Source organism: Strigops habroptila, chromosome 12 (genome assembly GCF_004027225.2).
Source record: "Strigops habroptila isolate Jane chromosome 12, bStrHab1.2.pri, whole genome shotgun sequence".
Taxonomy (NCBI): Eukaryota; Metazoa; Chordata; class Aves; order Psittaciformes; family Psittacidae; genus Strigops; species Strigops habroptila.
This window is the reverse complement of record NC_044288.2, coordinates 8,237,151-8,262,660: the sequence shown is the minus strand read 5'-3', so window position 1 is coordinate 8,262,660 and position 25,510 is coordinate 8,237,151. Positions and strand designations below refer to the sequence as shown.

General features: G+C 47.8%; 2 protein-coding genes across 2 annotated transcripts in view; one reads left to right on the top strand and one right to left on the bottom strand.

Annotated features, from left to right (window-relative positions):
• Window positions 1-4,453, top strand: part of ARHGAP26 (Rho GTPase activating protein 26) — a 120,337-nt gene extending 115,884 nt beyond the window's left edge. Inside the window, exon 23 of the mRNA XM_030504538.1 lies at window positions 1,704-4,453. Coding sequence (XP_030360398.1) covers window positions 1,704-1,792 — 89 coding nt within the window. The 3' untranslated portion in view covers window positions 1,793-4,453. The remainder of the gene's footprint in view (window positions 1-1,703) is intronic.
• A 12,910-nt stretch (window positions 4,454-17,363) lies between these two features.
• The window catches only part of NR3C1 (nuclear receptor subfamily 3 group C member 1), a 58,622-nt gene continuing 50,475 nt past the window's right edge, over window positions 17,364-25,510 (bottom strand). The window contains exons 7-9 of the mRNA XM_030503961.1: window positions 20,946-21,076; window positions 18,522-18,679; window positions 17,364-17,603 (exon numbers count right to left, since the gene is read on the bottom strand). Coding sequence (XP_030359821.1) covers window positions 17,451-17,603; window positions 18,522-18,679; window positions 20,946-21,076 — 442 coding nt within the window. The 3' untranslated portion in view covers window positions 17,364-17,450. The remainder of the gene's footprint in view (window positions 17,604-18,521; window positions 18,680-20,945; window positions 21,077-25,510) is intronic.

The following is a 25,510-nucleotide window of genomic DNA, read 5'->3' as shown; positions in this document are numbered from 1 at the left end:
TCCCTGAGGGTGCACGTGGCTGAGCAGCATCTCGGTCTGATGGGGACATCAGGGTGCTGCTGCCTGCACCGAGTGGCAGCCACAGAGTAACTAACGCCGTGTTTGAGGGGTCCATTTAAACTCGAGAGAGCTGGTCCTTTCAGCTACAGGAAACCTGGACCTTTACACTAAATGGGAGGGATGTCCTGGACCCGTGGAGGCCTGAAACGGGGGAAGGTGGGAGTCACGGGTCAGGACAGGGACGCTTATGTGTGCTTTTAACTAGCAATCACCCCTGAAATGGAAAACTCCATCTTCTGAAGCCATCAACCCCCCACCTGAGCTCGTGCTGACAGACAGTGAAGTTTTATGCTACATTAGGAAAGTTGTGTTGTATTCGTGCTCTAATTCTGTAACCGAGAACGAGATTCCCCCCGTCTGCTCATGCGCTCTGCTCTGTGTGACAGCCCCTGCCCAGAAATAAATGTCTGTCTTTGGGACATAAGTGATTTTTTAAGGCAAAGGCAGTAGCTGGAACTCACGTGACTTTTGGTTAAAGCACTTTCCCAGCCCATTTGCTGAGACCAGAGGGCTGGAGACACGCACACACACACACCACTTACCATTTCTTTACTCCTGATGGCCACTGTCGGCTGGCAGGGGCACTGGGAAGTCTCTTCTCCAAAAGGGATGTAACCCAATAATTTTTAATGCAGTTTTGCCCTTGGCAGCTTTCTTTGCAGGCTGGAGGTGGCATTTGTCCTCTGGGTGGACTGCTTTAGCCCGTGGTGGTAGAAAAGCCCCAAGACTTGGGGGTGTAAGCATGGAAAAAAAAGGTGGCACAAGTGAAACCCCAAAATGTGTAAATTTAGGAGCTGGGAAGGCCAAGGCTCTTAAAATTAGTTAGTGTTCAAGGCCAGGTTAGATGGGGTCTGGAGCAACCTGCTCTAGTGGAAGGTGTCCCTGCCCATGGCAGGGACATGAATGAGCTTTAAGGTCCCTTCCAACCCAGACCAGCCTGGGATTCTATGATTCTGTGGTTTGTATTTGTCATTAATAAATCACTACGTACTGTATTCCTCTGCCCACATACCCAGTAGTGATGGACTGAGGAATTGGCATAACCTTTGTCATAACCCTAGTTCCTGTAAAAGCAGCAGATTTTCAGCAGTTGGTTGAATAGAGGAGTTTAAGGCTTTTGAGGACTGACCGCATTTCTCATTTCACAGAAATAAGGTTGCAGAGTTTGCTCTCATGCCGGGAGCGTTTCCTAATGCGTTTTCTCCCTCAGCCTGGTCCAAGCCAGGATGTGCAGGGTTACGCTGTGATGGAGTTAACCACCTTCTCTCAAACTTCAAAGACATTTTAGTCCATATCTGGAGGAAGTTTTGAGCCCCTGTGTTTATCACTGATGCTTCACTTACATCAGCCCAGCACCAGTATTTGGAATCTCAGTCCATAGCCCGGCGTGTGGCTCACTTGGTCCTTATGTTGGTTTCACTGTTGGGTCCCTGACACTTTTATCAAGGACAGGCAGAGGAGGGCCAGGGTGAGCTCTCCAGCTTCCTGAGCTCCTTAGCATATTAGTTTACTTACTTTAAAATAAACACAAAGTAAAGGTCTTGTTCTCTCCCTAGAGGACTGTGATGCTGTCAGCTCACAGAGAGCAACAGCCCCTATGCTGTCACCCCTATAGTAACCTGCCTTTTCCTTCTCTCCTCAAGTTCATCCATCGCAGGAGCCTGGCTGGCTGGAAGGGACCCTCAATGGCAAGACAGGATTAATCCCTGAGAACTACGTGGAGTTCCTATAACTTTGGGTGCAGGAAGCGCCACCGCTGAGCTTTCCATGGTATCCATGGCAGTCGCTGGCAGGACTGTTCTGCTCTCTGCGACGCAGGGTGAGGACTTCCCCGTCCCAGCTGAGATGAACGTTTGTGTGGATAGAACCGTGCTCCTCTACCCGTGTGCGCTGGGGCTATGGCTCTACTCCTGCAGCCCCAATCCGAGGCAGTGATGCCCAAAGCCCACATCCCAGCATGGAGCCATCATAGCAATGAGGAAACCAGCAAAGCAGCAGCTCCATACCACAACCTGCGTGCTCCAGAGGTGCCAAGCCTGCCAACTGTGAACCAGCACGAGAGACCCACCAGCCTGTGCTCCCTGCGGTGACACTGGGTGCCACCTGTAAAGAAGGAGTGGAGGGACCCCAGCCAATCATCCTCCCCGCTGGAGGAAGAGCGGTCAGCAGCGAGGAGCCCTTTGCTCCCAGCCCCTTCCTTGCTTTCCAACCAGCTCCATGCAGATGAGGAGCAACCCAGCCCCTTCTCCCATGTCCAGGGAAGGGGTGAAGCACCTTTGGCTGATGCCTGCAGCAGCAGCAGTGGCAGGAGGCTGCGGGTCCTGTGCTGTGCTGCCGCAGCAGAGCTCTGCTCTTGCAGGCGAGAGCGATCCCACACTGGGCTCTGCAGCGCCGGCACCGTGGAGTGGGGATATTTGGGACCAAACCTCTCTCAAACTGTGTCTTTTTTTAAAGGTCGAACTTTCTGCGAGGCAAACGTCTGTGATCTGAGGCAAACAACCCGCGTTTCCTTCCTGGAGGGCAAGATGCAGCTCCAGATAAATGCCACTCCTTCTGCTGATGGGCTGGTTTGTGTCTCCATTTCCGATGCACGTTGCACAGACACATCCATGCTTTCGCGAGTGCCCAGGCCGCTGATTTAGTGCCATTTTGGAGCTGTGTTTGCCACTCTCCACCGTTGCTTTTAAGGTGGTCTCGTGCTTGAAGCTCCATGCGTGTAGTCTGTCCGTGCCACGTCTGTGCAGTACCGGTGTGCAAGGTAAATTATTCCCATGCTCATAGGACATTTGGTGATAGTGTGGCCATAAAACAAAGGACAGGTCCTTCAGCTCCACCACTGCTCTGTTCCTGCCCAGGAGAGGATGCTCCTGCCTCCATGGACATGCAGAGTGGATTTGAAATCCCTCACTATTCCAGGTCATTTTTAAGGGAGAGGGTGGGAGAAGGAGCCCAGCATGATTGCGAAGCCGGGCTGGCCGGGTGGCACGTCGAGAGCTGGAATGATTGTATTTTGTGATAGAGAATGGTGGAAGAACCCCCAGAGTCCTGGGCAGCAGCGGCGCTGGGGGTGGATGCTGTGTCTTTTGTAATAATTTTACAGACACTGACTGAATTGCTGTACGTGTCACTTTTTATTTTTGAAAGAATTAATGTATAAATAGAGTATCTTAAAATATTATGAGGGAAAGATCTATATTTGATATTTTTAGAAGACCTGTAACGAGAGAAGCGAAGGACATTTGAAACCAGTAACAGAGAAGCACTTGCTAACACATCCACAGCCACCCTCGGACCCTGGGCTGCCTTTTTGTCTGCTTTGTGGTGTCACTTAGAAATGAGGGAATCTGAAGTCTCCGACCTCTTCATGTTCTTTACAGTGATTAAACCTCCGGGACTTTTGTCTTGGGGAAAAAAAGGAGGAAAAAGTTGATCTTCTTTTCCTGATTTCCAGGGCGGGCGCAGCACAGCCCGTCTCCTCAGGGTTGTAACCTCGCTGTAAGTGATGCACTAGGCACATTGCCCGCTGGGGATGTCTGGGCAGGGGTGAAGCCTCCAAACTCCCGTGTTTTCTGCTTTGCGGCAATGGATGAAGAGAGCGGAGAGGTTTGTAGGGGTAAAAGCCAGTGTTTCACTGTCCTTGTTCATCCTTGGATTCAGTACTGAACACTTGTACCACTTGTTGATGCTCCCGGAGCAGAGGATCGGGCTGGGCTATATCCAGCCCCAGCAGTCGCTGGGACATCGGAGGCTGCTCAGAGCTGGCTCTGGCATCTCCACTGCTGGAGCGGGCACTACAGAAACCCCTGTCCAGGGGTGCAGGGGAGGGATAGGAAGGGCTGATGGAAAGGAGCGGGAGAAAAAGAGGCTATATCATCTGTCAGAAGCATTTGCTTGTGTTCAGGGTTGTCCTGTCCTGAGCTGCTCCTCCAACACAGAATCATGGAATGGTTTGAGTTGGAAAGGACCAACCTGGCCTTGAACACTGCCAGGGATGGGGCAGCCACAGCTTCTCTGGGCACCCTGTGCCAGCGCCTCAGCACCCTCACAGGGAAGAGCTTCTGCCTCAGAGCTCATCTCAATCTCCCCTCTGGCAGGGTAAAGCCATTCCCCTTGTCCTGTCCCTGCAGGCCCTTGTCCAAAGCCCCTCTCCAGGTTTCCTGGAGCCCCTTTAGGCACTGGAGCTGCTCTGGGTTCTCCCTGGAGCCTTCTCTTCTCCAGGCTGGACAAGCTTGGAATGCTGCTGGAGCCGGTGGCTTTCCCAGCACAGCCTTCTGTCTCAAACACGGTTCTCAGCCTTTGAACGGGAAGTGTTCTATGGACAAATGAGGGCCTCAGACACATTAGAACTGCTCTAAAAGGCATATTTAAGGGATGTGGTGTTTGGGGACCTCTTTCCTAAGGCTGCAGGAGCAGCAGCACAGGCTGCCCTGTCCCAGCCGGCTGCTGCCAGTCCTTATCCTCACAAAACCCCTCAGTGCAGTGTCCCCCTTTGCCTCTTCAGATACTCAAGTTATTCTGAGAGGAGAGTAAATTCCTTTTCCTATGCTCTTAGGAGCTTCTGGGTATGCTACCTAGAGAGTTATTGGGAACAGAAGTCCCATGCAAACCTCTTTACAAGATGTCCTGTGGAGGAAGGAAACCAAAGCAGCAGCAGAAGTTATTGCTCTTGCAGGGGAGCGAGTGGAATATTCTTTTTTAATTAAAACTTTCCAAAAAGCAAGATTTGGCTGAAACTCTGAGTGAACGTTCCCACCGTGGGCGAGCTGCAATAATGGAGCAAACAGTGGTTTATTCTAAGAGAAATTAAAGATAGAAAATATTTTTTTAAACCAGCTTGACACTTTATGTTTAATATTAAAGTCATCAGTCAACATTATAAGCAAGCAGGGTGTTCAGATGTGCTGGTACGTGAAGCTTGTCCTGTGCTCCCTGGCCCAGCAGTTTAGGCAGTAAAACAGAAAGGAAGACAATCACGGCACAGTAATGTCTGTTCAAACACAAGTTTTGGGGTACGGTCGTGCCATGTTTCAAGTCCATGGCGTGAGTTCCATCAGTTGGCTTTGGCCAGGCCACTGTCACCACCCTTAGTCCCCATGTCCTGGTGCCCACTGACACTCGTGGCATTGCTGAGGTCCCCACGGGCCCATAGCCGAGCTGCTGGCACTTCTTCACTGATTTTGGGAGGGGGAGGGGTAGGGAGTGAAGCCCCTCAGACGCTTTGGGAGCACCCAGGCTGCTGCCAGCACTCCCATCACACCTCCCGGTGCCCTGCTGGGGCTTGGAGTGGGGTTGGATTGGGGTTGGGTTGGGATTGGCATTGGCTTGGGACGCGGTTGGGTTGGGTTTGGGTGGAGCTGGATGCCTTTTAGAGCAGGGTATTGCTCAATAAGAACAACCATTTCAGACCATGGCTGTGACTTTTCACATTCCCATCTGGCTCCACAGTCAGACAAAACATCCTCCTGGTCAGTGTCTGTCTCAAGAGGACTTCTGCGAGTTCGGTGGCCTGAAGAGCAGCCCAGACCATCACAGCTCATCACAGCCGGGCTCGGTTACTGCTGTAACATGGGGGTATTGGGTGCTCTGTCCTCTGCACCTTAACCTGCAGGTGGGCTCCTGCTGGTCCCTCCACCTCAGGGAGCGCGGAGCTCTCTAACCCTGACGCAGAAGCTTTGCGACACTGATTTCAGGGTAAGCTGCAGCTGAAGCTCTGGAATGTTCCCTCGCATAAGGGTATCGCTTATTTTAGTTTCACTTCTGCTGACAGCTTAGAAGCGGATGGTGGTGATGGATGGAGCAGGATGCTCACCAGAGCCTCGTAACGCCAGCGCACCCGGGTCCTGCAGTATCCAGCTGATGGCTCTGTTTAAGTGCTGGAGAGGAGTTACTCTGCTTTATCCCAGAGATTTCACAGCACAAATCCAAACAGCTTCACGGAGTATTTGTTTAAGTCTCTGAGGTGTCTCCCAGAGCCTTGCCTTCATTTATGGCTGCTGTCTGCCCTGAGGAGCGCTGGGGCTGGAGGTGATGTTCGGGCATGAGGAGCTGCATCCCCTCAGCTCTTTCTTTTGGATGTTTTTTCAGGACGATCTTGTTTGGGGTCAGGACTCTGCTTCGCTGGCCTGTGCCCTGGGGGAAGCAGGGATACCCTGGGAGCTGCTGGTTGGGGAAGGGTGGGATCTGGTCGATGGGCTCCTCGCAGCCAGCCGGGATGTCACCCAGCTCCCGGGAAACCTGCGGCCACCACTCAAAGCTTGAGGGCAAGGGAAAAAGAGTGAAACCCAAATCCACGGGAGGTGCAGTGTAAGGTGAGGTGCAGGTAAGGGCTCAAGGCTCCGGGGAGACCTTAGAGCAGCTCCAGTGCCTAAAGGGGCTCCAGGAAACCTGGAGAGGGGCTTTGGACAAGGGCCTGTAGGGACAGGACAAGGGGAATGGCTTTAACCTGCCAGAGGGGAGATTGAGATCAATGCAGGGGCTGCACGGGCAGCTGAGCAGCACCCACCAGTTCCACCAGTTCAGTGCAGCACTGGGTGCAATCGATGGGTCTGCAGCTGAGGAACGTTACCTACACAAAAAAAGCCCAGAGCTGAAGGGACCTGTTCTACTTAGCAAGTGCATTTTAATTATTTCAATGAACCAGAGACCTCAAAGCAATTATAGTTCGTACATTCGGGCTAACTCAGATTTTTAGCTTTGGGAGATGAAGATGAGAAACAAGGTGTTGGGTTTTTTAAGAAATAGCCATTTAAAGTTCCATTCTCTGGGCGAGGAGCTGATTATTTGAAGACAAGCACAGCAAAGCAGCTTGTAATTTAGCACAGCCGTTTGACGGCTCACGAGGTAGCACCTACCTATTACCGATTATAAATCCTCCCTCCTGTTAATGAAGCTTATTCTTGCCTCTAAACCTCAGACAAAGGGCTCTAGAAAATCACACCTGTGCTCTAAAACTCACTGACGCACTCAGGAAGGGGGGAAATAAAATCCCCAGCACCCTGGAAACCTGCCACAGGGCTCGAGTGAGATGGGGGAGGCAGGAAGAGGGGCTGGACGTGGGAGAGATGGTGGAGTTAAATAAATCCATGTCCAGAGCGGGGTTCTGGTGTCCCTGCCAATATGTGGCCCCTCACCCCAGGACCCTGAGAGCATCCTGCTCACTGCTGCCCCTTCCCTGCACCAGGGTTACCCATGGCAATCAGATAATTAATTAAATACCTGCAAATGGGCCAGAGCTTTCATTAACAGCCACCTGTGAGTTAATAGAGAAGATGTAATGGGCAATGACAAAGCACTGTGGATGAGCGAGGTCTCCTGTTAACCAAAACAGAACATTCACTTCAAGCAAAACTTGTGGGAGAAGCAGGGATTACAGTCAAACCGCTGGAGCCTTGCAGGAACACGGTGTCTTGTCCCAGCCGATGGCGCAGCGCTGGCAGCTCCCTGGCTGGTTTCTGCTCTTCGGGCAGCCAGCAAAGAGGTTTCCAAGCCCACACTGAGCGGTGCCGCTGCTGTGGATCACTCGGCCGGGGCTGGGGCTGCCTTGGGGCTGCTGTGGGGCTGCTGTGGGGCCGGTGCCCTCCCGTGGCCCTGCAGCCCCAGCGGGACCTGCTGCTGCTGCAGTGAGTGGTTTGGGGTTTGGTTTGAACTCGTATTTCCAGCTGCTGTTGGAGGAGCTTTTGTGCAAACAAGCTTATTATGATGTTTACCTATAATTTACTCCTGAGGGAGAACTACTGTCCTGGGTGGCAGCCAGGGCTGGGCTGGTGCAGCAGAGAGCAGTGCACCAGGCAGTGTCACCCGTGCAGTGTCACCCGTGCAGTGTCACCCCGTGCCCTCCTCGCCACGATCAGAGCCTCGGGTGGTGGCAGCTCTAGATTTTTATAGATATTTTGCACATGTCTTTTTAAAGCTCATTGGTTTTGCTGCTGCCAGAGTCTGTATTTCCAGGACTGGGAAATCACAGCATCCCAGACTGGTTTGGGTTGGAAGGAATCTTAAAGCTCATCCGGTTCCGACCCCTGCCACAGGCAGGGACACCTTCCACTAGAGCAGGTTGCTCCAAGCCCCTGTGTCCAACCTGGCCTTGAACACTGCCAGGGATGGGGCAGCCACAGCTTCTCTGGGCACCCTGTGCCAGCGCCTCAGCACCCTCACAGGGAAGAGCTTCTGCCTAAGAGCTCATCTAAATGCACGAAGTGCTTCTGGCCTGCCCCTGCCTTTGTGTTATTTGTTGCCTGTTGTTTTAATTCGGCTTTGGTCAGTGTTTTGTTGACTGGAGGCTGCTCCGTGTTGTGCTGGTACCTGAAGCGCCGGCTCCTCCAGCCACGCGGGGCCGTCCCTCCAGCCACACGCAGCAGAACCAATTAAACCACCAGATCACAATCGCTCCTCTGTTTATTATTTATTTCCCCAGCAACAACGATATATTTAGACCAACAGCTTTGAGCTGTTTCAGACCCATTATACTCAGCAAGTCCCGGCCGGTGTGGGGGGGGCCGAGGGTTCCCCAGCCCCAGGGCAGGGTTTGGAGGGGCTCGAACCCCCTTGGGAAGCAGCATCTCCACCAAAGGGGAGCTGTGGAAGCAACACCCACCGGGGTTTTTGGCTTGCCAAAGGCTGGGTTGGGCTGGTTGGGTTTTATTACTGTTGTTTTTTTGCCGATCTCTCTGGTTTTGAGCTCCGTAGGAAGGTGAATTGTGTGTTTGTGGTAGGAACACGTGTGGTTCTGCTGCAGCTCGGCTATGGGAGTGCTGCCTGCAAGCAGAGACGAGCATGAGAGAAATGAGGAGTTAAAGAAGGCTGGTTTGTGACTGAGGATGCTTCTTGCAGCAGCAGCACAACTGCCGTGGGGCCGGTGACCAAGCAGGGGCTCGAGCTGGCCTTTGTGGAGAAGCATTTAACAGCACCATATGAGGGGGAATGGCAGAAGCACCATAGTCTGGCAAGGGGTAAATATTTGCTAAACTGTTTGTGAACATTATTTATTAATATTTCTTAATAGCTTACTGGACAAATACCATGGTTTCAGAGCTCCCAATTCCCTTGGCAGGCTTTGTTTTCCCAAGTTCATCACTGTATCGGTGGTTTACCCTGGTCCGTCTCCCTGGGACAGTCCATGTCCCATGTCCCATGTCCCCAGCTCCATGGTGGCAGTGCTGGACTGTCATGGCTGTGTTGCTCCTGAGGCTCAGAGCAGCCTTTCCATGCCCACAGCCTCACAGCCACGAGTCCTGCAGGTAAAGGCCACCATTTGCTCTGTGCTCCAGGGATGGGATGGAGCCGGGATGAGCCCTGTACTCCCATCCGGGGTGTCCCACATTGCTCCCCAGCCCCCAGATGGGGCCGGGGCTCCTGGATTCAAATCGGGTTTGAAGGACCGGGCTCTTTGGGCTGTGGTTTTCCCTCTTTTTGCTCCCCTCCTGAAACAGCCCATCTGTTCCATGACCCCTCCAGCCTTCCCATCCTTGCAGAAGGGGCTCTGGTTGTGCTGCACAAAGCCAGCGGCTGCCCCCCTCCCGAGGCACCCCCTGCTCCTGCTGCTGCACTGTCAGCACTTGCCTCTGAGCAGGGCTGCTCCAATTAACACGCTGTGTTTCTATCAATCAAGGAATGAATTAGAAAGGCTTGTGCAGCAAACGCCACACAGCATTCACCTGGGGCTCACATGGGTGTCGCACAGCCAGGCAGGGCTGTGCCCACTGCAGAGAAAGACTCTTCTCTTTCTTGTAGCCCCTTTAGGCACTGGAGCTGCTCTAAGGTCTCCCCTTCAGGAGCCTTCTCTTCTCCAGGCTGCCCCAGCCCAGCTCTCTCAGCCTGGCTCCAGAGCAGAGCTGCTCCAGCCCTCGCAGCAGCTCCGTGGCCTCCCCTGGGCTCGCTCCAACATCTCCACGTCCTTCTCAATGTGTGTATCTGCTGCACAGAACCTTAAGATATTAACATCATTCTTCAGGTAATAAACACTTTACACACACTGAGCAAGCGGGACCGTGCACTGTACGGTGTGTCCAGCAATGAGATGGAGCACAACCACAGCCTGAGGCATGTTGCTGATACCTGCCCTTCACCTGCATGTCCCCCCTCTCAGTGTCCCAGGCAGTGGCCAGGGGCAGCGTGATGCTGCTCATGTAATGCCCTCGCTGCAGAGGGGCTGCTCGCTGCTGTGGTGCGGTTAATGTGCTGCTGGTTTGGCAGCGCTATTTACGCTGCTGGATCCAGCTCCCGGGGCCTCGGGCCAGCGATGGGCTTTGTTTCTGGTTTCTGTTCCCCTCCTCCCTCGCTCAACCCCTGTCAGCAGCGCTGGAGCTGAAGCTCACACGTGTGTGCAGCTGGGGCACAGGCACAGCCCCGCAGCCACGGCGTGCTCACGGGACACAGACACAGATACATCTATATCTATATCTAATCTATATCTATATCTGTATCTATATCTATATCTATATCTCTAATCTGTATCTGTATATATCTATATCTATATATCTATATTTATGTATCTATATTATCTATATCATCTATATCATCTATATCTATCTCTGTATTTATATCTGCACACGGACAGCTGTGCATAAAAGCCTTGTGCCTGCAAAGCACCAACTCCTTGGTTGCAGGATTGAAGTCCTTGTCCTCCCCCAGACACCATCTGTGGCAAAGGGGACTTGTCACAGTTGTTGTAGTTTGCCCTGCCTACAGAAGAAGGGGGATGCTGCCTGCACATGGCAAGTGCTGAGCGTTGGATGCAACCAGGCCCGCTTCAGTGAAAATAAGAGAATAAAAAGAAGACGGGGGAAAAACCTCTGTGTTTTAAACGGGGCTTTAAACTGACGGGGGCACATTGAGGTAAGATCTGAGGCATCCCAAGCACTGCACGGCTTTCCCTCGGGATGCTACCAAGGGGGTTGTGCTGTCCCTGCAGTTGTGCTGAACCCTTCCCAGTGAATCCCGCTGGATGCAGCGCTTGGCTGAGGAGCAGCGCGGTGCTGAGCCCGCTCACGCTCATTCTTCTTTAAACAAAGAAACGTCCCACTGGGGCCAGAACCAGAAAACCCTCCCGGCAAGGGTTAGGACAGAGAATCCCACAGCCGCGGATGCTGCGCGGCCGGAGGGAGCCGGAGCGGCGCTTCCAGCCCTCCCGCTCTGTCCCGGCTCCCAGCCGGGCCCACGGCACTTAACTGGGCACAATGGTCACTTCTCCACCACGTATCACATCAAGTAGACAGTATAACCCCTGTCCTTATGCATTAGCAACGCAATTAGTGGCCGTATTAGATGCTGCATCAGCAGTTTTCCCTTGTTTTTTTCATGTGATTTGGTCTTGAATCAACAGAGCCTATAATTAGAAGGATTCCACTTGTTACTTTCTAAATGTAAAGGTCCCTGTTGTGACTTCGGAGAATTATCCTTAATTATGTGCCAAGCCTGTGATGTATCGAATGTTTACTGCTGCTACCATCCCGGTTTGCTTCAGAGCAAGTTTTCACCCATGGGCTTGGGCATTTTTGACTAAGTGTCGTGGTTAAGCCACGTAACCAAGTAACTTTTAATCCCCTTTAGAGGATTTTTCTAGTTGCCACTGCTCCAGCCATGCTTTAAGTGGAATAGTTACACCTTTTCATGTGCTATGTAGACCAGTTTGAGGTCACCCATAAATGAAATTATCAGCAACAGTGATAAGGAACCAAACTGAGCTGGTTGATGTTGACCCCACAGAAGCGCCATGGAGTGGTTTGTAACCCATGGATCTGCTGCATCTCCTCAAAGCATCATTCAGAATCGTTACCCAAATAAATGGAGCTATCGTAATTCCTATTTGTCTATTGCCTCTGGCCCCAATCTGCAGCCATCAAGCTTGGAAATTCCCAAAGTGAACTTTATGTAAGCCGCTGGTTTCATTGCAAACAATTCAAAGAAATCCCTCTCTGCTGGAAGCTGGCATTTCGAATTGCTGCTAAATGAGATTTTATTATGGCACGACTCTCACGCTGCTGTACAATGGGGTAAAGGCATGAGCCATGTTCAGTTAAAAAACCCAGCAGTTTTATTTACTGATGTTTTGAAGATAAGTTGCTTTTACAGAACTCCAATGGTGACGTGGCAGGGAAAGAACTCTACAGCAGTGGGTTTTGTCCTGAGACTGTGGGACGTTCTGAACACCAAGTGCAGCATCTGCACCCGCCGTCCCCAGCCCCACAGAGGCACTTCCAGGGTTGCTGATTTAGGGAATGATTTTTCACAAGTTTGGGTTAATTCTGCTTTTGGGAAGTCACAGAAACCTCCAAGCCCTGAGCAAACACACAGCCGAAGCACCCCATCTCCCACGGGAGGGTTTAAAGGCTGATGAGAGCCCAGCACAGGCCAAGACCCGCCCCCCCCTCCCCTCCCCTCCCCAGTGACCGCAGCCCCTTGGGAGCTGCATGTGCCTCCAGCCAGGAAAGGGGCCCAGCACGGGCAGGAGAGCTGCCCCCCTTTTGTCATAGGATGCAGTTCTAGCCCACGCCATGAGCAGAAGTTGTGCCTAAGCAGGTATGAAGACAGACGGGCATCATGAAGATCTGATGCGAGCACCCAGTGCTTTGTATGGTGTTTTACTTTCCTTCCATCACTAACTTTCAGCATTTGGTACCTGCCCTCCCGGGGGCAGTTTTGCCCTTGGGGGCTTTCCTTGCAGGCTGGAGGTGGCATTTGTCGTCTGAGTGGACTGCTTCAGCCCTTGGGGGTAGAAAAGCCCCAGGACTCGAGGGTGTAAGCGTGGAAAAAGAAGTGGCACAAGTGAAACCCCAAAACGTGTAAATCTGGGAGCTGGAAGACCAAGGCTCTTAAAACTGGTTAGTGTTCAAGGCCAAGCTGGACAGGGCTTGGAGCAACCTGGTCTAGTGGAAAGTGTCCCTGGACTGATGAGCTTTAAGGTCCCTTCCAACCCAAACCAGGCTGGGGTTCTGCATTTCTGACAAGTGTGAAATGGGCAAGAACCATTTTAGTACCACATTTTAAATCAATTCTGTTTTTTCCTCTGTAACTCCATTTTGAGCTGTTTCTCTCACAAAGCGGGGCACCAATTCCCTGCCCCCCCTCGTCCCCCCACCCTGAAAATGGATGTTAAGAATGCCATGGAAAAACAGCAAGGTTTGGGAGATGCAAGTTAAATTGTTAATCTGAACTTAATTATCATCAGACATTCTCCCCCTCCAGAACATCACTACATTGGCCATTAGCTTTAGCATCAGTGGTTTCTGCAGATGAGGTGAGTGATGAGAACGGACAAGCTGACTCGGTTGTCAGAACCAACCCCTTCCAGGTACACAGCAAACACTCTACAAAAGCATTTTGGAGCCATTTAATGAAAAAAGCAGAATTTTATTATATGGTTTCTGTCCATTATTCGGCATTGCTGTAAATGGCTCACATTTACTGCAACTTCTGTACAGATGTGTGGCTTTGTATTACCAGAACAGCAAATTTAAATGAAAAAATAAATGTTCAACAATTCCACACAAGCTTTTACAGTCCAACAGTTCACTGAGTAGGTGAAAACTACAGACTTGTTACTACAGAATTATTCAGCATGAATAAAAAACTACAACTTTTATTTTTAAACAGGAGTCACTGGTTTAATTTCCTTTATGCTGTTTTAAAATTACTGTGATAAAAATAATGATTCTTTTTTTAATAATGCCATACACCGGTACGATATAGGATTTGTCCCCAGTATATATCTCTTGTTTAATATACAAAATAGAATAATGACACATCGCTGACTCTATGCTGTTATGCACGTTAGTTGGGAGGTGGGGTATTTCCATACACACAGCCTTTCATCAGCACCCCGGAGCCTCCCGCTGCCTCGGAGGCCCCAATCCTTTCCTGAAAATTTGGTTCCTATGTGGCATCAATGGCTCAGCAACACCCGGTTGCAGACTGGACTAAGGATAGAGCGTAACTACTCTAAGTACAACCTCTGAACCCCTCACGCTAAGGTTATGACCCTCCAGTCCTCACTCGCTGAAGTTTGACTACGGGAAACAGGATTTAGCTGATGTTCATCCAGGCACTTTCCTCCTCCTGTTTTCTACCCCTGTCTGTGAAATGGCGAGGTCATTTCCCAGCTCCATCCCCAGCCCCCGGCCCTGCTCCCGCTGCTCCTGCTAAGGCCATTCCTGGAGCTCCCGCTTCTCCCGCTAAGGCCATTCCTGGCGCTGCTCGTGCACGAGCTCCGCGCCCGGGCTGCCGGCGGCCGCCCCTCGGTCGATGCACTTTGTGATAAGGCACTGAAGAGACGAAGTCAGAATTCTCCCTGCTTTATCCAGAGTGCAGATACTACCCACTGCTACAAGGACTACGGATACACAGGACACGGACTTCTCACTGCTTACTAAAGCATTACACACTTCTAACGGTGAAGTTTAAAACCTAACAGCACGTACAGGACGATTGCTTTCTCCTAACATCACAGTTTCCTTTTTATTTTTTTCCTTAAATCCCTAAACTAAAAAAGGAATATACAGGGATACAGACTAAGAGGGGGTAGAGCCTCTCGTCTCCTACGTTACCGGTTCTCTCAAGGTGGGGATCATTTGTTCATGTTCACTCCAGTTACTTTTCTGCTGGCAAAAAAAGAAGTTTTCTATTTGTGTATACGGATGCACAGACATTTGCACACCCACATGCACACCCGTTGCACACCCGCTCACACCACCAGACTCTTCCACACAAGCTCAAATCAAGGTTCCTGGGGATGCAATTTTAAAACCAAAGTAACCCCAGTTCTCCTTTAGCTGAAGAGCCCCCCGAAGCAGCACGGAACTCCTATCTGTATCTCAAACGGGTTGTGTGAATAGTTGCCTGAAATTGGGGTGAAAGTTGTAATTGAAATACTTGAACTTGCCCTTCCCTGTTACAAAATGTACATATCCTTTACAGATCAAAGAGAAGAGAGTTATTACTTTTTTATTAAAGATGGTATTTTACTCCAAAGTACTGAATATAGGATCTTTTCTTAATAGGTATAACTTTCAAAAAGAGCTTTAAGAAAGGATGAAAATTTAGTTTCCCATTTTGCTTGGAAACCACCTTCTGCTGAACAACAGAAACGTGCTAGTGTATGGTGAACAACCTATGCTCCGTATTTACATATTGCTGGTACCTGTATGCGTATTATTGCCCAATTTGTCAAGCTGTTTCTGCTGTGGTAGGTGAGGCTGTATGTGAAACTACCCCCGTCTGCTCAGAGGTGTAGGTGCGGGTGCTCACACGCATCTTCCCCGTTACATTGCCTGCAGCGGAGGTCGGATTTAGCAATGCCTGGCGAATGGTAACCAACCATACAGATAGGAGTATTCCATCCAAGCTCCAACTGGGATTTGTACACAGTGATTTGATAAAACATAAAAAACTCAACCCTAAGCACACCCACTGAACACAGGTTTTACTTTCTAGACAGAGTACTTCTTTGGATACTAAACCCCGACGCCTTCAGCACTACCTCCAGACAAACCCCAGCGGGGACGGGTTACCATTCAGCATATTTGTGACCCCTACAAAAAATATAATTACATGTATCATGATAAAGCAATCTGTCATCTAAAAATCATCCTTATTATACACTATACAAGCTATTTTACAATCATTTAATAAATTGCTTTTAAAGCTGCAGTAGCCCTTCCCTTCTTTTCTCGGATCAGCGAATATACCGATTATACATATTTGAAACTATAACTAAATATAAAAATATATTAGGTTTTGTATTTTATCAGATGATCTTTCTCGTTTCTATTACACAAATAATCTGGCCACTTTGTGTAAAAATCAGATTTTAGAGTGGCTTAGGAAAGATTTCAATTTTGAGATACAGAAAATTGTTAAGGTGCACGTAGAAAAGGCTACTACAGCTTCTAAACGGTTTAAAATATCGGTATCAATGGCAACAAGGAGAAATTCACAAGACCCAGGGGAGTTTTATGGCACGCTAGTCATTGGGGTGAAGGGATGCAACCTTACAAACACAGACGGTTTGACGTACGACTCTAAGACCACGAGATCAGTAGCGGAGCTTTCCTGCTCTCCAGGGAAGAGATGGGCCCAGCAGCGGCCGTGGAGATGTGGGAATGGGGCTCGAAGCTCTGCTGCTCCGGCTGCTCTTCCCTCCTCCTGCCCCACGGAGAGAGCTCTAGAACCGACAAGAGAACAGAACAAAACCAAACCACTGGGCATAATTACACGTCTGCCTCTACGTCAGTTGCGTTTCTCCGGATATACTTGTGTGATGACAGATCTCAGTGTATAGAAAATGTGAGTTTCTCCACACAGAAGTAAACTTTTCTTTAAGCTATGCATATTTTCCTGAAAATTTCCTGATGGGCAGTCAGGACTGAGCTTCTTGGCATCAATGCAGCCCATGACTCTCAGTTATGGCTGTTGCATCATATGCAAAAATCAGGCTTTTTTTTTTTTTTTCAATATATAAAATAACCTGCTCATTTACATCCAGTTTAGGACTGGGTTAATTTTCTATGAATCTGCATATCCAACACTTTTGCACCTATGCCAAAAGTAGTTGTTTTTTTCACATCTACTGAATTAGATTTGAGAGTTCTCCCACCCACCCTGGCCCTTAAAAAATGCCAAATCTTGATGGTCACTTGGACAGTTGAAAGCTCTTAGGTTAGAAAAGGCCAACCCATTTTCATCATGTGAATATACTCGAGGATTAATGTCTAGAGGTCATTTAGGAAAGCTACGAGCTGCCCCACCTTATAAAACCAGCTGTACAATAGGCATCTTGAAGTATTACAAAAAAATCAGGTAAGAAAAAATGAACAAGCCAAGTTCACGGTATAGAAAGTTAAAGGAAATGGCTAAAACCAGACAGTAATAGCTATAAAAGGCACAACTTCCCTTTTCTGATATACACTTGTAAACGTTCCTCAGGTTACACATGCAGGAACCAAACGCTACCTTAAAAAATAAATCCAAAACACTTGACTAAAAAAAAAAAAAACCCCAAAAAAACCCAAAAAAAAACCAAAACAAAACAAAAAAAAAGCCTAGAAAATTGTCTCAGCCAACTGCAGCAACTCATCCACCAGCACAATGTCCAGAGCATCCAGCCTGGCCCCGCTGGCTCCGACGCATCCAGGGATGTTGCACGAGGGGAGAGAGAGAATTTCTGACCAACACCATTCCTTTTCCTTGCCCTTCTCCCCACTCCTTTACCAATGTGAGCAATCCGCCGCTCCTCCAGCCTAACTCTTGGCCCTCTGTAAACCACATGTAGTGCATAATTACAAAAGAAACACCGCTGCAAGGACAAAACCAACAAGGTCTGTAGGGTTTTTTTTCTTTACAAAAAAAAAAGCTATCATTTGACGTTTTCTTAAGGCAACCCTTTTGTATTAAGGCAGTCACTTCTGATGAAATAAGAGCTTCTTGATATTTCCATTTGAATATTTTGGTATCTGATTGCTGATGATTTCTGCCAACATTTCTGGGAACTCAATACTCATGGATTTATCCAAAAATGTCTGGAAGCAAAAGCTCAGAAGATTTTCAACCACCTACAAGTGATAAAGCAAAGAATTACTTTCACATGAATATGTACAGAAGAACTATTAACCCACATCCTTCCTCCCTCCCCTCCTCTGCCTCCACAGCAAGGCCCAGGCCAGCACACCCGCCTGGGTGCTAATTACCCTCAGTTTAATTAGCAAGCCCTGTAATTAGCGTTCTAATAGAAAACAACAGCTCGTGCAAGGTCTTTACAAATCCTGAAAAGGTTTCATCTTGTTCACATTCCAGCATATAAAGAACCTACGGACAAGCTCAAGAAGATCTTTCCAGGTGCTTGGTACAGCAACAAGAAAGACAAAATAATGCTGAGATCTCAAAGTTTCCTTTGCCTTATCCAGCTTCAACACTGCTTTGTACCATCTGCACATTTTAGAGTACATACCACAAAAGGAGGCAGCCTGAATTCTGGAATTCCTTGCAAAATTAGACTGCTACTCCTACTAAAAATAGTGCTGATGCATTATTTTAATGCAGTTTTGAACAATTCCATAGATTCTTGAATAGTTGGTCTCTGAGACTATTCTGTTTTTAAACTCCCCATCTCTGCTGCTACTGCGAAATCATTGACAACTTCCCAGTTCTTCCATTTTAAAGCCACATAATTTTTAAAAACTAAAGTTTTTAAAGTGTGAAGACTGAAAAAATGAAAATACATAAAATTATATCGATGACAAAATTAATTGCTGTTGAGTCCACTGCAAAAGTAGACTGAAAGCACCACGTTCAGCTCCTCCAAAGAGCCTCTAGTTGGAGTAGGGGAGCACAACTGTCTCCTCCATCCCGCCCCCTGATACTTATCTCTTTAAATACTTATCCCTTTAAATAAAGAAAGGATAGAGGAGATTACTGTCATATCCCCAAACTCAACCATCTGGAACATCTGCAGCATTCGTTTCACAACTTACATCATGCATAGAGTCCAGCAGTTTAGTCAGTTGATAAAATCGCTGCCAGTTCTGGCTCGAGTTCCCTTCTCTCTTCACTATGGCCTTTCCCAGCTCCTTAATGTATGTCATACGGATTTCTTCAAATAAAGATTGACTCTTCAGGCCTTCTTTAGGAACTGTAACATTGATACAAACCTTTAAGACATTATACATCTACGAACTGTGCCATTATTTAACTTCTCTTACATCAGTTACACAAAAATGACCTAAAGCAAGGACAGATGAAAGACAAGGAAAGAGTGTGGAAACCGAGATGGATGAGCAGTTGAACCAATGGCATCGCGCTGCTGAAAGTGAAAATAAACACCCCAAAGGTAACCCAACAAGAAACAGAAGGAAGGGAACTGGACCATGAAAGCAACAGCACTGAGCCCTGGAAGTGCCTTGATGAAGACCCACTAGGGCTGGAGCTCCCGCGTTCTCAATGTCTGGGGAAACGTGACATTAGACGGATTCCATCAAAACTCTGCGTGCAGAGGGAGGAGCAGGGGCAGGATCACGGGCAGGATCACGGGATGGCTTGGCTCAGAACGGATCTTGAAAGATCATCTAGCTCCAAACCTCCTGACGTGGATCAAGTAACGCGTCCAGGCAAGGCAGTAACAGAGAGACTGGAAAACAACCTCGCTGCCCAAGCCAGGAAGGACTCGGGCCTTGGGCAGAGCTTCTTGGAATAGCGATGGGACGCTGTGATAGCACCAGACAGACGCAGAGCCGTGGGTTAGGAACCCAAAGCGTGGGGACTGAGGCGCATATTCAGACTGAAATCCATGTTAAGTCCCTGTGCCTATGTTCTCCTACTGGGATGGTCCTTCTAAAGGCCAAGGACTAGTAAACAGATGAGGACAAATCAAGCTTATGAATTCCCATGGTCCTTAAGATGCTTTATTTGAAGCGTTTGTTACCTTGGTGGAGTGAATGGAGAAAGCTGAAGATAGAGAGCACAAACAAAGCTGACTGAAAGCAAGACAGGAGGAAAGAGGCCTCTAAACCACACTCCCTTCCTTACAAAATCCAACCCTTGCTACACTGTCAGCATCTGCGAGACGTGGAAGTATTTTGTCTGCCTCGTCTACATAGGAGATGACAACACATCAACTGTTGCTTCAGTGATTTAAATGAAAGGGTTTGTGTGCTACGTCTACGTGTGAGCTGTGTCTAGACCTGTGTGGGATTCCTGTTTTACTCCTCCTTCCTCTTCTCTTGGAAAACTTAACACAGAAACACAATAAACATAAATTAAAATTGTGAAGTCATGGATTAAAAAGCTGTACAAATTTCAGCTACTCAGTTTTCAGAGGTTCCACAACATTCCACTCACACAATGTATGTACTCAGAAAGAAATGTGGAAACGTATTGTCTTCCACTGCAAACATAACAAAGAGGCCTTCTGCTGGTTAACACCAGGGCTGCCACTCTTCACTTGTGAATGGGCTTAACTGTACAAGTGCTGCCTCTTCACCATTCCTGACATGGAAATTCCTTTAAGGAAATTTCCAATTCCTGTAAGGAAAGTTGGCCTACCCCACATCCAAAACACTTGAGGAATTCTTGGGAGAGATTTCAGAAACTGCTTTAAATCTGCAGTTCCGGGGAAGTTTCAAGTTCCTACAAAGCCCACGGCAGCGCGGAGCCAAGAGTTCCCTCTGAAAGGAGCCCTTGTCCCAGTTCTGGGCTTGGCAGGCGAGGATGCGCCAGCCCTGCCAGGGCAACGAGGGGACGGCACGGGGAGGAACTGGCCAAGGCAGCAGTGAGCTGGGCCCACCACGCCGGGCTGCAGGAGCTTCCTGCTTCCACTGGGAAAAGCTACCACATTGTCATAGAATCATGGGATGGTTTGTGTTGGAATGGACCTTGAAGCTCATCCAGTTCCAACCCCCTGCCACAGGCAGGGACACCTTCCACTACAGCAGGTTGCTCCAAGTCCTGTCCAACCTGGCTTCATCTGACCTCATCTGTTTGTAAGAATTAATGCTATTATTCAGTGGAAATACAAAAGATGGGGAATGTTTGAACCCTCAGTGTACTGAACTGTTTAAATTTTGAAAAACGTTTACTTTTCCTCATGCAGCAGTAACTGTGCTGAACTACTTGGCCAGTTTGTGATTTAAATACTTCCTGAAGAGTTTTAAATAGCAATTCTGAGTTAGGCCCCTCTGTTGGAGCTTTGATCACAATCCACAATATCTTAGCATGAATGTCTGGTATCTCCTAAGAGCAGAACTTCCTTCACTTACCCTACACAGTCAGGTGCCAAGATGCACATTTTGACTTTTATTTGGTATCAGATGCTTAACACCATTTTAAACTACACATGTGCAGGCAGAGTACTGGCAGGTTAAACTTACATTGTTCCCATAGGTATTTAACTATTCACCTACTTGTAGAGAGGAGAAGCAACGTTTTCATGCAGAGATACTCTTCGTATGAGACTTGAAGCCGTGACAGCTCTCGGGCAACCATGAGCATATGTTTGCACTGTTCATACATACATGGTAGATTCATTCTCTGCCTGAGAAATAAAAGCATAAGAATTAGTTATATGTCTACATATCTCAAAGTTCTACATCCAAGTTCTTCCACGCTTCATTCAAGAGTACCAGGGGTTGTGGAGGCAAATGATAATGCAGTACGTGGTCTATCTCACAGCAAAATTATGCTGTTTTTTAATCCAGTGAACACATTCAGGGTGATTGCCTTGGTCACCACATACAAACACTGGCCTAGAACTGCAGCGTGAGGGGAGCATGACGTATGAAATCCCAGTGCCACAAAGGAAGCCTGTCTTTACCAAGGACTGCTCAGTAAGCTCTGTTATCAACAGCCAACACAACAGTTCAGCGCAAACTTCACTTAAAAATCCAGTTTGGTCACTACGTGACAAAGTTCTCAAGGTTTGGCAGTCCCAAAGTATTTAATCTGTGTAAAGCAGCATGATGGAGATACTGTACAAGATAATGGATAATCTCATACTGGAGATGAGATTATTCTCATTCTTTCAGTACTTTTGAGAAGTCCACCTAGATTTAACACACATTTGCTCACTAGTGATAGCATCAACTTTCCACAACTTCTAAATTTTTCAAGTGACTTTCTACTTCTCACATCTTTTTACATTCTTAAAGCGACGCCTCGTATTGCAATTACATGTCACTACCTTTGTACTGCAGTATGGTTCCTATCCATAAATGGAACAACAGATCAACAATCAAAGGAAAATCTTTGTTGATGAGATGTCACCTTTTCTAAGACATCACCTATTCAGTATTATAATCTGAACTATTACACAGACAAAACTGAATCCCAGTGTAAATGAAGAGTAAGATTTGGGCATGAAACTGTACCAGTTCCTCCCATGCTGTTCCCATTTTTCAGTTCTCCCTTCCTTAGCCCTGCAAGAGCACCACATAATGTGCCCTCACAAGCATCCTAAGAAACCCTATGTGAAAAGAAGAACCCTACGTAAGAATAACAGGTATTCAGATGGGTTTTGAAAGTTAGAGAGAACTACAAGCTATTAAAACTGTATTAAACCCCAACAAAGTACAAGTCCCAGTCTCATCATTCCCAAATGCATGCTGTTGGACAATTCCTTCTGAATGTAAAAGGACTATGTGTGGCACAGCCTCATACCCGAACAGTACCAAGAGCTATACGGGTGACATACACCAACACACATACCACATACACCAGCCTAAAAATACTGGCATCATGTTGGATTTCAACAGTCTGGGAGCAACAGTGAGAACTCAAAGTGCGCATGAAGTTAAGTTGCATGACATAGGAGGAAGCGTAAGATGTTCAGTTGTGGGATGTTTCTCAGGGCACTTGACACAAAGCCACTACTTGGCCGTTTGGCAAGTTCTCTCCTAACCCCTCTGGGCTGTATCAAAGGGCATCTGACATATTTCAAATTGAGTAATTTAAACACATTCTGTGACAGGGCTCAGCAGTTTTCCTCATGTAAAACAATTACCATTTCTGGGCAGAAGGTTAAAATAAACATTATGAAATGGGTCAGCCTGTCATTTCTTTCTCTGTGCTGTAAATGCAATCACATCCGCGAGCCTGAGAATCTATCTGCAGACACAGATTTTTGGCAATACCAAGGCTCTGCACATGGCAGCTCTCCAAACCCCAGAGCACAGCACAGCCCCCTCCCTTCCGCTGGTGCGAGGGCACATGGAGCTCTGCACCATGCCCCGGCGGGCAGCGCACCCAGGCTGTGTCAGGGCAAGAGGGAAGCTGATTCACTGCACAGTCCTTAATGTTGGCGAACGCTCTGGGAAGAGGTCCCAGACATTCCCCTCACAGATCTCCTGGCCAGAGTGCCCCCATGATCTCAGCTGCCACCGGGCTGAGTGGGGGGAGCCTGCCTGAGGACCCGCACCGAGGCACGGACCGAAGACCCAGCCAAGAGCTGGGGTCTGGGGCTCTGTGCTTCCTTCTGGCTGCACTGGCACCCTCCTTGCAGAGGACATTTAGCAAGGTTACCAATTAATTTACCCACACATAAACCAGATACTTCAACTAGGTACTACGCTTGGCTGATTAAAAGCAGTATTATATTCAGTGATGACATCAGACATGATTTCTTCCTAGCAGAACCTATCTACAGAACCATACTGACTTGGGGGAGCCTTCACGTAACGCTCTGGTAACAACCAGGGCTGGCAATCCAGGGAAGCTGCCTGCATTCCACAACAGCTCAGGGGGCAGACCTGGAGCTCTGGCCGGCGAGTGCCGGGTGACACTGGCCCATCGCAGCAGTTCAAAGCTTTTGCCTTTATTCCCACTCATATAAATAGAGATTAAACAGCTAACAGCAATTTATCACTTCTGAAGTGATCCTGCTTTAGTGACTGTAAATCCAGCCTGATCAGAATCACCTCCTTGTTCTGTAAGTATCTAATACTCCTCTGCTTTGTAACCAGGAGTGAGCAGAGCATTAGCTGTAAGCCTGAGCTCCATGAAAGCCCATGTAACATACACGGGATGTACACATACATGCTGTGTGGGATGCATGTTGATGGTAAAAGCATGTGATGATTTTCAACACTGCTGTGAGTCACTCAGTTCAGCAAAGTCTATAGAAGAATAAAAAAGCCAGTAAACAAGATGCTGGTGTTCTGAAAAACAGATGATACAGAGTCCACAGAATGAGTTCCAAAAGAATGTTCAGAAAGAATTCTGGGAATAAGAGAACTCATGAAACATCAGTTATAAAACTGGAATCACTTGATATTTTCTTTCTATTCAAATAACACCAATTCAGAAAATCTGTATGGCACAGAATGACAAAGGAAACCAAGGATTTGACCTCAAACCTAAGACAATAAGAGCTCAGATGGTGAGCACGCACACAGAGTCAAAATCCTAAGACACAGGACTGCCAAGAGCTTCCTCCTAAAGCTGGGCAGCAATTAAATGGCATTTGCTACTTGATGAACACAACTGTGCATTAGTTACTGCTGCTTACTGTAATTTCATGTGCCTGTGACATGACCAGAGGCCTCGAGCTGATGCAGTAATAGTACCAGTTCCAACAACAGCATGTTTTGAATCACAAACTGCAGAAACGGTTGGACAATACTCCAAAATCACAGGTTTATACAACCTCCAGACACTAAATGATGGTCTGAAGCTGAAGATTTATTAAGCTGCCAAACTTTTCAACAAGTTGAATTGAGTTTTGTGTATGTGCATAAAAACACATATATTATGTATAAAACTGCCAGCTAGTACATACTGCCATCAAAGAATCATTTTTCTTGTTTTGAAATGTAAAACGATGAGCTTCCTGAACAGTCATACACTAACCCATTGAAGTGTATTATTTCTACCCAGAAATGAAGCACAGAAATGTAAATCTAAAGTATTTTCCAAAGCCTTAAAATAACTTAAAATGCATTTTTGCCCCTCCCTTGCCCCTATAACCAGACCTACCCAACCCTATAAGACATATTTAACCGAGGACAGCCAATGTGATAAACATTATTCAGCTATATTGGATGATTCCCACCCCCCCAAATAAATGATTGGAGTACAGACATATAAATGGAATATCCAATAAGTATTCAATTTTTAGGAGAAGACTGGTCAAATGACCAGGCTGCCAGCTTGAGACTTGAGAAGAACAGAGTTTAATTCTCTTTCCCACCCCAGGCTGCATTGATGATACTTGGAAAATTCAATTATGGAGGAATCTCCAGTAGTACTAATGCCAAGTGGCCTTCACCACCACAGCAAAGCTACCTGAGCACCCAGCAAAACAACCCACTAATTTCTGGGAAGCTTTTTGTGCATTCATGGTAAGATGTTTATAAATGCCAAGGATCTGTTAGCTGAAAATGTAGCATGACAAACCTCTTAACGGGTTAGACTGGTTCTTATGTACAGCCCAGTTACACACAGTTGCCTGAAAAGTGTCGACATGAGCTCGTGGATCTTGCTACTCCATCTAAGTAAGTAGTAACTACAAAGGAATAACAAAGGACAGGGTTGGTGCAAGGATAAATGCATGGAAGAGTGATGTTGCTCAGATGCTTGAGCAGATACATGCATCTAAAGAAAGTCGTCTTATCCCCATAAAGAACTCAAGTATTTTGTGGTTATGTTCATTTGAATAATGTGCTTATAAGATGCTTGTGTGTTCTATTTCTTCATCTACACTGTACCCAACAACACCTACACTTTTCTTATGACCTTTCTGAGGGTGAATTTTCTCATTGCCCAGAGAAGCTGTGGCTGCCCCATCCCTGGCAGTGTTCAAGGCCAGGTTGGACACAGGGGCTTGGAGCAACCTGCTCTAGTGGAAGGTGTCCCTGCCCGTGGCAGGGGTTGGGACTGGATGAGCTTTAAGGTCCCTTCCAACACAAACCAGGCTGGAATTCTATGATTTGTTTATAAGTAAAATCAAAGGGATTTAGGGGTGAAAAGTAGGCTA